Source organism: Triticum urartu, chromosome 6A, assembly GCF_056163025.1.
Source record: "Triticum urartu cultivar PI428250 chromosome 6A, HENAU_Tu73, whole genome shotgun sequence".
Taxonomy (NCBI): domain Eukaryota; kingdom Viridiplantae; phylum Streptophyta; class Magnoliopsida; order Poales; family Poaceae; genus Triticum; species Triticum urartu.
In genome coordinates, this window is record NC_141878.1 from 540,013,518 (window position 1) to 540,026,411 (window position 12,894).

General features: G+C 46.5%; 2 protein-coding genes across 2 annotated transcripts; one reads left to right on the forward strand and one right to left on the reverse strand.

The window, feature by feature from the left end:
* The first annotated feature begins 1,647 nt into the window (after positions 1-1,647).
* COP1 (Transducin/WD40 repeat-like superfamily protein) lies at positions 1,648-7,928 on the forward strand. Its single transcript, XM_087528697.1, has 13 exons — positions 1,648-2,300; positions 3,091-3,168; positions 4,019-4,174; positions 4,364-4,723; positions 4,936-5,084; positions 5,187-5,252; positions 5,638-5,716; positions 5,807-5,962; positions 6,049-6,147; positions 6,340-6,444; positions 6,524-6,703; positions 7,231-7,341; positions 7,470-7,928. Exons 1-13 carry the CDS (start codon positions 1,908-1,910, stop codon positions 7,638-7,640), a joined length of 2,103 nt encoding a protein of 700 aa, XP_087384823.1. The 5' UTR covers positions 1,648-1,907; the 3' UTR covers positions 7,641-7,928.
* A 610-nt stretch (positions 7,929-8,538) lies between these two features.
* On the reverse strand, positions 8,539-9,850 carry LOC147966159 (uncharacterized). The gene is made up of 3 exons (XM_087528698.1): positions 9,698-9,850; positions 9,274-9,416; positions 8,539-9,176 (listed from the first exon to the last, which is right to left on the reverse strand). The coding sequence occupies exons 1-3, from the start codon at positions 9,798-9,800 to the stop codon at positions 8,850-8,852; spliced, it is 573 nt and encodes a 190-aa protein (XP_087384824.1). The 5' UTR covers positions 9,801-9,850; the 3' UTR covers positions 8,539-8,849.
* Between the last annotated feature and the right edge of the window lie 3,044 nt (positions 9,851-12,894).

Below are 12,894 nucleotides of genomic sequence, written 5' to 3' on the forward strand. Positions count from 1 at the left end.
CCGTATGAGCGAGTCTACATGCCTAGAGTCCCTGTATAAGTTCTGCAAGACTGTTATTGCTGTGTTTGGCCCTGAGTACTTGAGAGAGCCGACAGCTGAAGATACATCCCGTTTGTTGGCGATGAATGCCAGTAGGGGCTTCCCAGGGATGCTTGGCAGTATAGACTGCATGCACTGGGAGTGGAAGAACCGCCCTTCTACTTGGGAAGGACAGTATAAGGGCCATGTCAGGGCTTGCACTGTCATACTAGAGGCCGTGGCGTCTCAAGATCTCTGGATCTGGCACTCTTTCTTTGGTATGGCTGGATCACACAATGATATTAACATGCTTCAGCGCTCGCCGGTGTTTGCTGGGCTTGCCGAAGACAACAGCCTAGCAGCCACAACTACGATAAAGGATACTACCTGGGTGACGGTATCTATCCTCAGTGGACCACTATTGTCAAGACAATACCCAATCCTGTCGGAGAGAAAAGGAAAAGGTTTGCCCAAGAGCAAGAGAGTGCTAGGAAGGATGTCGAGCGTGCCTTTGGTGTTTTGCAATCTCGATGGGGCATCGTTCGGTATCCTGCTAATACCTGGAGGACGCAAAAACTGTGGGAGGTGATGACTGCTTGTGTGATCATGCACAATATGATCGTAGAAGACGAGCGTCCGGAACGTCTGTACAATTAAGGGTTTTAGTTTCAGGGTGAGAATGTTGTGCCTGAGCATGGAGGAGCGGCAACGTTTGAACAGTTCACCTAATTTCATCATGACATGCGTGATAGTGAAACTCACGTGTAATTGCAAAATGATTTGGTTGAGCATATGTAGGCTCATGTTGGCAACCAATAGATGTATCTTCTTTTATTCGTTTGCAAAACTATGTGAAACATTTTTATTTATATTCGGCTTGTGAACTATACTATTTTATTCGATTTAAACTATTTTATTTGACAATATATTTAAATGCAATTCATCGATGTAAAATAGAGCGGTCAGCCGGCCAAACCGGCACATATGGGTCGACGCGTTGAGCGAGCTGCCAACCCATATCTAAAACAGGACGGAGGTCGATTTAAAGGGACAAAAAGCGGACAAAATCGCCATCCATTTGAATCGCCCCATTGGAGTTGCTCTTAAGTTAGATCCGGCTACGATTCCCCCTCTCCCCCCCCCTCCCCCCCCCCTCTCCCCCGATCTGACCATTTTCCAACACTGGAGACAATGACAGTAAGGTATAACAACATACCGTTGAGACTCTTGACAGTAAAGATGCACGCTCTACCGTAAAAATCTCCAAAATATCAAATACAATGCCTGTGCTCACTATCATTAGGCATCTTGATGATAGGGTTGCATATGCTATCGTCAGCTTGTTTGACAGCAAAGCTAAATTGCGCCGACGTGGATAAGTTACCTACCGTTAAAAACCTTGGCAGTAGATTGGTATACGTTACCGCCATCGATCCCCGGCGATACGAAAATGATCAGATCTTGAATTTTTTCCGAAACGGAGTCAGATCTGACCCAACTCTCGCAAACGGATCAACACCGAACTTGGCCCCCGCGAGGGTGAGCGATTTTGATTTGGTTGGGTTGGGCTGCCGTCCTGCCTGTCGCCGTGGGCCTTGCGTGCAGGCGGGGAGGAAGCGGCGGCACGGCCGGGGTCGGGGTGGGGCGGTGGGTCGGTCTTCTCTTCCCCGACGTGGTCTCCTCCCACCCATACGCGCCGCTCCCACTCCCGGGTCTCGCCGCCCACAGAACCAAATTCCCTCCACCACCTCCTCCCTCCCTCCCCCGCGCTCCTCCCTCCCCCATCACACATCCCACCACCACCACGCTCCCTCAATCCGTACGCAATTATTCATCCCCCCCTCGCACGCTCCCGGCCGCGGCGCCACCACCACCACCACCACACCCCCATGGGCGACTCCTCGGTCGCCCCCGCCGGCGCGCTCGTGCCGTCGGTGCCCAAGCCGGAGCACGCGCCGTCCGCGGGCGACCCGGCGGCCCAGCTCCAGGCCCTGGCGGCGGCGGCGGCGGACGACGAGTGCGCGGGCGCGGGCGCCTCGCCGTCGTCCTCGCCGGGGGAGGGGGACGGGGCAGGGGCGGCGGAGGGGGCGGATGCGGCGGGGGACAGGGACCTGCTCTGCCCGATCTGCATGGCGCTCATCAAGGACGCCTTCCTCACCGCCTGCGGCCACAGCTTCTGCTACATGTGCATCGTCACGCACCTCAACCACAAGAGCGACTGCCCCTGCTGCGCCAACTACCTCACCAAGGCGCAGCTCTACCCCAACTTCCTCCTCGACAAGGTCAGCTCCTTGCTTCACTCTGCGCTACTGTGCTATCAATTCGACCGATTTGGGCTGCGTCCTTGGGTACCCAAGTGTGGCAGAACCTTTGTGTGTGTAATTTAGAAATGTTAGGGTTCTAATGTCCTTGCATTTGGATGTGATTTGGGTTGTGATGCCAGTCGGGTTTAATTTTTTCAATCTAATGCATATAATGCCCTGTTTGAGTTTTGTGTAAATCACAAGGTTTTAGCTGTGTCTGGAGCAATCAACAAACAGTATCAAACGCATCATCAAACAGTAAAGTGCGTGTGACTGAGATCCAGTGACTTGCCCAAGTGTGACACTTACTATTTGGTGATTGCTCCATACAATGCCCTCTTAGTTTTGTGCAAGTCACTGGATCTCAAGTGTGATGCATCTTTTAAAACTAAACTTGCTGGTACTTCTGCAGATATTGGTAAGAGCCCTGGTCAGATAGCACTGTTTATTTGACTTGTGTGATGCATTGCAGTTTATTCTAGATGTCAGGTTTGATCACTAGTAAATGTGTGTGTGTGCATTACTTGTGTTTGCTCTGCTTGTCAACAATGCTTGTTATGTACGCTTGCTATGGCTTTGATGGTTTTTTAGTTTTGTTACAGTTGAATAGTATGTCTCTTTTTTCTGTGGGAAATTGATATGTCTCTGTGTATGGTTCCCTAGGTACATTCAAGCTATATCAATCATGTTATGCCCATTCATGCTTATTGAAACTGCCATTACATCGAAAATCACTAAGTTCTGGGCTTTTTAACTTGTGGCTGCATAGGTCGTGAAGAAAATGTCGGCCCGACAAGTTGCAAAAACAGCGTCTCCCATTGATCAATTCCGACATGTTGTGCAACAGGTCAGTCACTCCACATGTGTTGCTTTCCTGTGAATGTTTGGCCACTCCGGGCGTATAGTTGCAAATTTCAGCTTCTTTAATGTTCATTGCAGTATGCAGATAATGGCTATATGCATCGTTCTGAGCAAATATAGTTACTAGAATGTTCACCTTGTATGCGCCTTTAGCTGTATCTTCGGGTTGCAACTACTTTTGTGGTGAACAGGCTATCTTCCTGCGTCCACCATCAAATGCTTGAATCTAAGTAGCTGCAATGCAATCCCTATCTAAGTATCTGAACAAACTTTCCTCCTTGCATGTTTTGCTACTGCCGAATCTATGTAACCACCAATCCATGTCTAAGTATACACCAAGGATGAAATGCAGCCGGCAGTTAGGCTCCTTTTGATTAAAAATAATAATTATATTTCAAGGAAAGTTAGCAAACGAATTGTACCTGCCATACAGTCATCTGTTTCCCTTGGGGGGCACCTATCTATCTTTCTCCTCACTGGTACAAGAAAATCTTCAGATGATAAACCAAGCATCACGAAAGATGAATTTGTACTAACATGATCAAAATGGCATATGTAATAAAAAATTAGCAACAAATTTGCAAATTAGTTAGTTATCGGACTAAGAACTCGATCAAGTTAGTTAGTTTTAAACTTTTGCCATAGGAGCGTCATATATTCATGCTTTTATTTTCTGGCTTCTGCATTGTGCAACACTCCATTTTCCCTTATCAACATAACTTCCATAACTCTTAAACCCCTTATCATGCTCTTATTTATACACACACACTAAAAGAAGTTACCGAGGAATCATGACATATCACTAGTATGTTGAGTTGAGTTCATCTTATTTACAGGGAAATGACATGTCAGTTAAAGAGCTAGACAGCCTTATGACTTTGATTGCTGAGAAGAAGAGGCAAATGGAACAACAAGAGTCAGAGACAAATATGCAAATATTGCTAGTTTTCTTGCACTGCCTTAGAAAGCAAAAGCTTGAAGAGTTGAATGAGGTTTGTTCTGACTACTAATAATATAGATATAAGCGTTTATTTTCTGGTTCTTCATACATGTTAATTGAATCTTATATCTCAGATTTTTGTTTCATCTTGCTATTTATTGAAAAATGGCTACTTACTTTTTGTTGTAGTTTTTTTACATGAAGTATATTCTTGTTCATAATGTTGGTTCCTTTTAAACAGATTCAAACTGACCTGCAGTACATCAAAGATGATATAAGCAGTGTGGAGAGACATAGGTTAGATCTGCATCGAACAAAAGAAAGGTACTCCATGAGGCTTCGCATGCTTTTGGATGAACCTGCTGCATCAAAGATGTGGCCTTCGCCTATGGAGAAACCTAGCAGTCCCTTTGTTCCCAACTCTCGGGCACCACCTAGCACATCATCTCCAGGGGGGTTAAATAATAGGAGGTTTGATTTGAGAGCTCCGGCAAGCCATCAAGGACATCAAAGAAGAGATGCCCTTGCCAGCTCAGACCCTCCCAATCCCCCTATACAGTCGAGTAATGTTATTGCTCGGAAGAGGCGAGTTCAAGCGCAGGTTTGTCTCTTTCTTTAAGAAAATGTGTACTCTTCTATGTCCAAACATTATTGTTGTTTGTTGCACACACCAAGCAGGTTACCATATGCAAAATAGTAGTCGAGAACATAGACTAGTAGTAGGCACACAATCTTTTTGTAATGTGTTGCATGAAATGATCGTGCTAATCCCATGCTATTTGTTATTATCTAATGCAATGACTTAAATTGCAGTTTAACGAACTTCAAGAATACTACCTGCAAAGACGGCGTACTGGAGCGCAATCTCACAGACAAGAGGATGTTGTTACGATGAATAGAGAAGGTTATCATGAAGGTCTTGAAGATTTTCAGTCTGTGCTTACAACATTCACTCGATATAGGTCTGCTGATTATTTGTTCTTAGTAACATAATATGCTCAGAGTAATTTTTATGGTGTTCATCGAGCTTATCATGCTTTTGTCCTGTTTCATGTATGTTTCAGTCGCTTACGTGTAATTGCGGAACTTAGACATGGAGATCTGTTCCACTCAGCAAATATTGTATCCAGGTGAGTGTTTAAGAAAAAATCAGCATCAGTAATTTTATCAGAGTAATTTTCTGTGCATAGTTTTGTCTGAGGCAGGTAGTGCTGTAGCAGAGCTCCAAAGGCGTCATAGGGGTAGAGTGAGGGATTTATAGGCTCCTATTCATCAACTTTAAGGGTGTTCAGTTAGCCAAAACAAAAAAATCATCTACGAAAGTTTATTGCTGATCATCACAGTGTACAACAAGGGACAAATCTACCAAAAAACTGATTGCTGGCATCATTTGAGTATTTTTCTGGCTTAAGGATCCACAAGTCACTGCATTTGTTATCATTGTAGTCCTTAATGTTATGCATTCGCCTGCTTTACATGAAAAATGAAGACAATATTGATATTCTTTAAACGCAGTATCGAATTTGATCGTGATGACGAGCTATTCGCTACTGCTGGAGTCTCGAAGCGTATTAAAGTCTTTGAATTTTCTACAGTAAGTAAACTTTTGCAGGGTACTTGTTCTCACAATAAGCATGTAACCAAAATTTGGAGTTAGTCTAATCTGATTTATCCTGCTTCTTAGGTTGTTAATGAGCCATCCGATGTCCACTGTCCAGTTGTTGAAATGGCTACCAGATCTAAACTCAGCTGCCTTAGCTGGAACAAGTACTCAAAAAATGTTATAGCAAGTAGTGATTATGAAGGCATAGTTACTGTTTGGGATGTTCAAACCCGCCAGGTAACCTTCCTCTGCTCCACAGTTTATTTTGCAAAATTCTGTGTAGTTCTCAGTAATTTATGCTATCTGCGTACTGCTTTTGACAGAGTGTGATGGAGTATGAAGAGCATGAGAAAAGAGCATGGAGTGTTGATTTTTCACGTACAGAGCCCAAGATGCTAGTATCTGGTAGTGATGATTGCAAGGTATTTCAGAGCCAAGTTGTATCAGTTATTATTTTATTCCCATAAGGAAGGAAGATTGATTGTACCCTCCCTTGGTGGGTAATAATGGGTTATTTTGTCATCAGGTGGAAACCTCTGAATGTTGCATATCTGCACCGCAGTTCTATAGTGCTTATGTAATAACTGATCGGAATCTACTACTGTGTATGCCAGGTCAAAGTGTGGTGCACAAATCAGGAAGCAAGTGCCATTAACATTGATATGAAGGCAAATATTTGCTCTGTTAAATATAATCCTGGATCGAGCTATTATGTCGCGGTATGTTGCATCCATTTCCTTGATCTGTATTATGATAAATAGAAGATTTGTTTACTCACGGGATCCTACAATATTTCAGGTTGGTTCTGCTGACCACCATATCCATTATTTTGATTTACGAAATCCAAGTGCACCTCTCCATGTTTTTGGTGGGCACAAGAAAGCTGTTTCTTATGTGAAATTCTTATCGAATAACGAGCTTGCATCTGCGTCGACCGATAGCACGTTACGGTTATGGGATGTCAAGGACAATTGCCCGGTATGTCTCTGAGATCATCCGAGCCTTGCTTTTATTATATTCTTGCCTTTTGCGCTTGTATAACAACATAGAGATAGTTCCGTGTTTGGATGTACTCTAAGATCTTTATCTTAGAAGTAATTAAAGTGGAGATATATAGTATTTTAAATTTCTCCATACCTCATTGGTCAAATCCAGAATTATATGTCGTATTATTTCTTGCTCTGGAAAAATGACAAGAGAATATCAGTGACATGCATAGAAATGTCAACTTTGCAAATTTGAATGTTCATGTGACATCAGGGCATTTTTCTGTAGATTTACAATTAGCTTACTGTGTTCATTATTCATTGACCCATTTTAAAGTGAACTCATATGTGAGTGATTGATCATAGTATGTGTTTTCACTATTATCTCTTATTTAGCTTTGTCCAATGACCTTGTTGAGCTACTATGTCATGCTAGGCTTGGAATTTTTTTGTTTGTTACAGTACTACAAAATAGTATGTTGTAGTTGACCTTAATGTTAAACTGGTAACGTCTTGCAGCTAAGGACGTTCAGAGGGCACAAAAATGAGAAGAACTTTGTAGGACTATCTGTAAATAACGAATATATTGCTTGCGGGAGTGAAACAAATGAGGTTTTTGTTTACCACAAGGTAATTGCGAGCTTCTGACATGCTTTTCCCCCTGTCACGTGCTTGATATGCTGCGCTGTTGCTTAAGTGAGCAGCTAGATCAATCTTTCTCTCGGTCTAACTTGAAGCCAACTCCACACCAATTGCAGGCTATCTCCAAACCTGCTTCCAGCCATAGGTTTCTGTCCACGGACCTGGACGACGCCGAAGATGATCCCGGGTCTTATTTCATTAGCGCTGTCTGCTGGAAGAGTGATAGCCCTACTATGCTAACTGCTAACAGCCAGGGGACCATTAAAGTTCTCGTGCTCGCCCCTTGACGTGATCAGGGGAGATCTGTAGCTAGCTTGTATATCCTATGTATCCCGTCGTTTCATTGTTGTGCCATTATATGTCCCAAAGTGGGAGTGGAGGCTGATCTCCAGCCTAGGGCGCGAAATTTTTGTGGAGGTAATCGTCTGACGTAGGGTTCCAAGGGCTCGGAATGTGCATAGTGGTGGTGACCCTGTTGTATAGGTGCAAAGCAGTCGGCTTGTCTATTATAGTACTACATCTGTAACGTGAGAAAATAAATCTTGAATAAAGAGTCCGGCTTGGTTTCTGAGTAACTGACTGTTAGTGCTGGGGTTTGGGAACATATGCCTTCTGAGCTGAATTGCGCCCCGAAACAGAATATGAAAACTTTGCCAGTTTATGGATCAAAATCACTGGTGTAGCTTTGAGGTTCGGACTGCTGTTGCTGTTTTTCTCTTCTTCTTCCATGCGCCTCTCAAACTTGGGAGACAGGGTTCCATGACGGAACAGAGTTTCTTGCTAAACGAAAACAACACATTTTGAAAGCCTATAAAGATCAGAAGAGAAAAGCAGCGACAGTTGGATGGATTGCCCCAAAACCTAAAGGGTCTTGCGCCATAGATCCTAAGTTTTTATTGCAAAATTAAAATAAATAAATAAATAGATGATGGCCATGAAATAGTGTTTCTACAAATGCGCTCAACAGCTTTGCGGCGCCATTACATTCTTGCATTGCATTCTACTAGCCGTTTCTATCTGCCGTAGCATTCCATTCCTCCTATGTTGCGTTGTGCTTGCACTTGCACACTTGCACGGAAGATCGTATCTGCTCTAGCTTAGACGTGGCAAGCAGCAGGACTCCAGTGGTAAGGAAGAGTTGTTTTAATTTGGCCCAAGGAATGGAATGCATATAACCGATCAATCTCAAACTATAACTGAGATGTATATCCATCTGAAACTACATCTCTTCGTAAACAACATGCATGGCATGTATAACTGATGTCTCATACATCCAATACTGACCAGGATCCAGGCTAATTATACAGCCCAAATAGAGTAACTAGTATAGTCGATCGGTCCAATATAGTTAACACCACAGACCACACTGCAGCTAGCAGATCGATTCACACATATGGCACTCGATCATACTGCATACTACTAAATCGATTCACACATATAGTACTTATTATCACTTAAAACTAATCGCAGTACTTCATGAGCATGATCCTCACTTGTCAGTTGTCACCTCCACGGAGAAAGTGCACGAAGTTGGCGACGTCGTTCGCTGCGAAGCAGAAGGTGAACCCGATGCAGATCGTGCCGACTAGATATTCCGGGTCGGCGGCGAGGGGGAGGAGGAAGGCGCGGGCGCACATGCAGTGGCGGACCATGGTGACCTCGAGCTGGAGGCAGGCGAGGGCGCGGCGGCGGCATGGGAGCCGCAGCGCCAGCGCCGCCACGGCCGCCTCGAGCACCGTGCAGCAGAGCATGGCGAGCCAGAGGGCCCTCCACTCGGCGGCCGCCGCGGCCGTCACACTGACGCAGTGCAGGAGGAAGGAAGCCTGCACTCAGACGGCCAGTTTGGCGTGTGATGATCGGCCGGAAAGTCTAGCATGCATCTAGCCTAACAGCAGAGTAGACGGGTTACTAGGTTGGTACCTGGCTGCAGAGGTGGTAGCGGTCGAGTGCGTACTCGGCCGCTGTGGCCAAGGCGTAGGCGACGACGGTGACGCAGGCGGTGACGAGCGCCGTTACGCTGGCGCGCCCGACGGCAGTCCTCTTGGCGTCCATGGCGGACGGAGCTGCGACGAGATCAACAACAACGCAGGTTAATTAGTTGATTCGCCTGTTTAACTCCCCGTCGGAAAAAGGAACGATCGACACTAGCTTAATCTCAACCGGAAGGAATAAGAAGAAGAAGAAGAAATATTCCAGCGAGATGATAAAGCACACGCTACAGCTAGCTAGTTCCGGCGTTTTCAATTCAATCGAGACGGAGTAAATCCAATCCGAGGAGGAAGGAAGAGACAAATCAGCTAGCTGAATGCCGGCCGGGGAGACGACGGAGAGGGAAGGGGCTCACCGTCGGGCGTCCTGCTCCTTGCTCGTCGATCCGAGGAGGAAGGGAGACCTTGCTGTGCTTCTTCTACGGGGCTCGAGAGGCGAGGTGGAGGGCAATGGCTCATGGTGGGTGGGGCTGTTTAAGTAGAGTAATGCTATATGTATAAACAAGTTACAAGGTTTTACAAAGATGATTAATTTGATTGGTCAATAGGTGAGGAGGCGGCCCACCTCTCTGAAAATCAGGGGGTGGCAAGTTCATGGTTGATTAGTAGATGAAAAAATCCTAGTCAGCATGTAATTGCGTGTAACTCTTTGTATGTTTAGCATTATTGGTTTAAGTAGAGCCAGCCCGTGAGGCCGTGTTCCAAAGGCTTTGAGTTACTTCTCTGTAAATAAATACAAGATGTTGTAGACCACTATTTTAGTAAAACCTAAAATATTTTACATTTGCTTACAGAGGGAGTACATTATTGCGTATTACGTTGCTGATCATGGATTAGGTTCTCACTAGAGAACCATTCATCGACTTATTACGTGATCGTCTGCCAGTGGCCTGTAATCTACTTGCCTGTTTGTTAGAAAGTTTAATTTGGCAACTGATCCATATTTACGTAAGTTGCGGCACCACCTTGCCCATTTTACAAGCCCATGTAGCATGCCATTGCCGGTTTTCCCTGCTAAGTAATGACTACATGCGTCTCATCAAGTATGCATTGCACCAGCATTTTTTTTCTTTCAAAAAGCATGTTACAACCATTGCTCTTTGCATCATTACGATGCACACGGTCATCTTTATTAAAGTTGATACAAGACAAGCAATGCACCGTTCTATCCTTGTCAACAATAGAAGGTGGGGCTCCAAAGCTCTACACGGTTTTCCCTTTCACAAAGATAGTGGACTAAACACATTCATCCACTGGCTTCTTCGGCGGCTTTCTGGAGACATGTTGGCATCAATATCAATGGCGCGACGGTTGACTGCCTGGATCGGCTGGCTTCTTCGGCGAGCTCGGTCGTCAGCTCTGCCCGAGATTTCGCCATGTTCTGTTGTTGGCACTTATGGAAACATAGAAATGCGGTTGTGTTTCAGAGAAAGCGGCCCTCTCTCGCCCGGTTACTGGGGTGCTGCCGGGAAGACGCTCTCCTGTGGCGTGGGAGCCTGAAAGCAAATGCCCGGGGCCATGTCGATACTTGGTTAACGGCCCTGGGGTAGCAGGGGGAAATAGGGGCATGTCGATCCCCCGTTAGTTTGTTCTAGCTTGTCTCCCCCCCTTTGTAATTCTCTTGCCAGGCGTCTTGATTGATGCTTGTAATCTTTGGGTTTTTTTCCTCCTTGATTAATATATTCAGATGGGGGAAACTCTTCCCCCCCCCCCCCCCCCCCCCCGCGGTGAAATTCAAAAAAAGAAAAAAAAAGAGGCTACAACCCTTGGTCTTTGCATCATTGTTATGCACACATCCATTCTTATTAAAGTTGATGTAAGACAAGCAATGCATTGTTCCATATTTGCCAACAATAGGGAGTAGGGTTTCAAAGCTCTACATGCCAAACTTGAGAGCCGGGTCCATAGGGGAACGGAGCTCGCCATAGATAGTAAGTTTTTCTTGCAAAATGAAAACAGATAAATCAATCAACCATCGATCGTGATGTTGCACCTCACCTAGACCACCAAAAGGGTCTTGTACACTTCATTGAAGGTAGGCAGAGACGACGTAGAAATGCCGGTGATGCATCTCCCCTTTGATTCAATGGCGTTTTCACAAATGCGCTCAACAGCTCTGCCGCGCACATGGACGCTTTCGCTCGTTTGGAAACCCGATTTGGCAGCGTCTACTGTGCTGCACATGCACGCTCGCTCGCCAATCATTTCGGCTCCGGAGTAGACGATGGCCGTAAAGCAGTGTGCTTGCATTAATTCTACTAGAAGTTTCTATCGATTAGCATTACATTCCTCGTGTGTTGTGTCGCATGCACTTGTGCACACTCGCACGGTCGTCGACGTATGTGTTCGAGCCTGGACGTGGCAAGCAGGACGTGATGAAGCTACGTACCTAGGGTAGGAGCACAGACCCGTCTTAAAGAGTCCTACCTAAGGGCATCCCTAGAAGAAATCATCTATCAATCGACTTGAAGGTACTCCACTCGACAAGTTCAAGACACTCGATCAAGAAGCTACCACTCGACCATGAAGCTACCACTCGACTGCCAGGAGACCTACAGTCACTCCGTAGGCAAACAGTCAGCTGTTAAGTAGTCTTCATGGTCATTATAGCACTTTATTAGAGGCGTTACCAGTAACGTCCCATCTTAAATGTACTTTAAACCCTGCATTACTGAGGGCAGGAGGGGGCCGGCGAACTCTATATAAGCCCCCCCTCCTCAGTAGGAAGGGTTCGCACCCCTGTAATCCATACACGCATAATCCAGTCGACCGCCTCCGGGCTCCGAGACGTAGGGCTATTACTTCCTCCGAGAAGGGCCTGAACTCGTAAACCTCGCGTGTAACAACTTCCCAATAGCTAGGATCTAGTCTCTCCATACTCACCCCCCTACATCACTGTCAGAGTTAGTACCACGACAGTTGGCGCCCACCGTGGGGCCGGAATCTTAGCGCTTAGTTGGAGAAGTTGCGGTCTTTTCCGATCCCTTTGATCATGGTTTCTTGCGGAGTTTTGGTGGAGGGCCGTGAGATCCGTCTCGGCGTGCTCACCTTCATCGCCGACGACTCCGCCTGGCTTCAGGAGGCACCACTCGACATCGACGCGCTCCCCGTCCGCGGCGCGACGCACTTCCGCGCATGCATTCGTGGCGTCCTCCTGCGGCAGCCGTCGACCCAGTATCGGTCGACCCCTGCGTCGTCTCCCCGCCCTGTCTCCCACCAGCGCAAGCGCTCCGGTCGGTCAAGACTTCAGCGGTGGGTGAGGCATGCCGTGGCCCGCCAATCGGCAGCCCCACAAGTCGCAGCAATCGAGCCCGTCGAATCCCTCTACGGCCTGTTCGACCTGTCGACTGGTTCCGTGGAGACCGCATCCGAGTGCGATAGCAGCGATCCAGCGGCTGAGATTCTGGCGGTCAATGGAACACACAGTCCCCCCGGTTTCCCTCGCACCGATGGAAGCGCGGGCGGGGGCGATCCGTCGCATCCCCACGATGAGTATCTCCCCGAACCTCTCACATCGCTACAGCGAGAGGAGCTTCGCCGCCGGAACATGGAC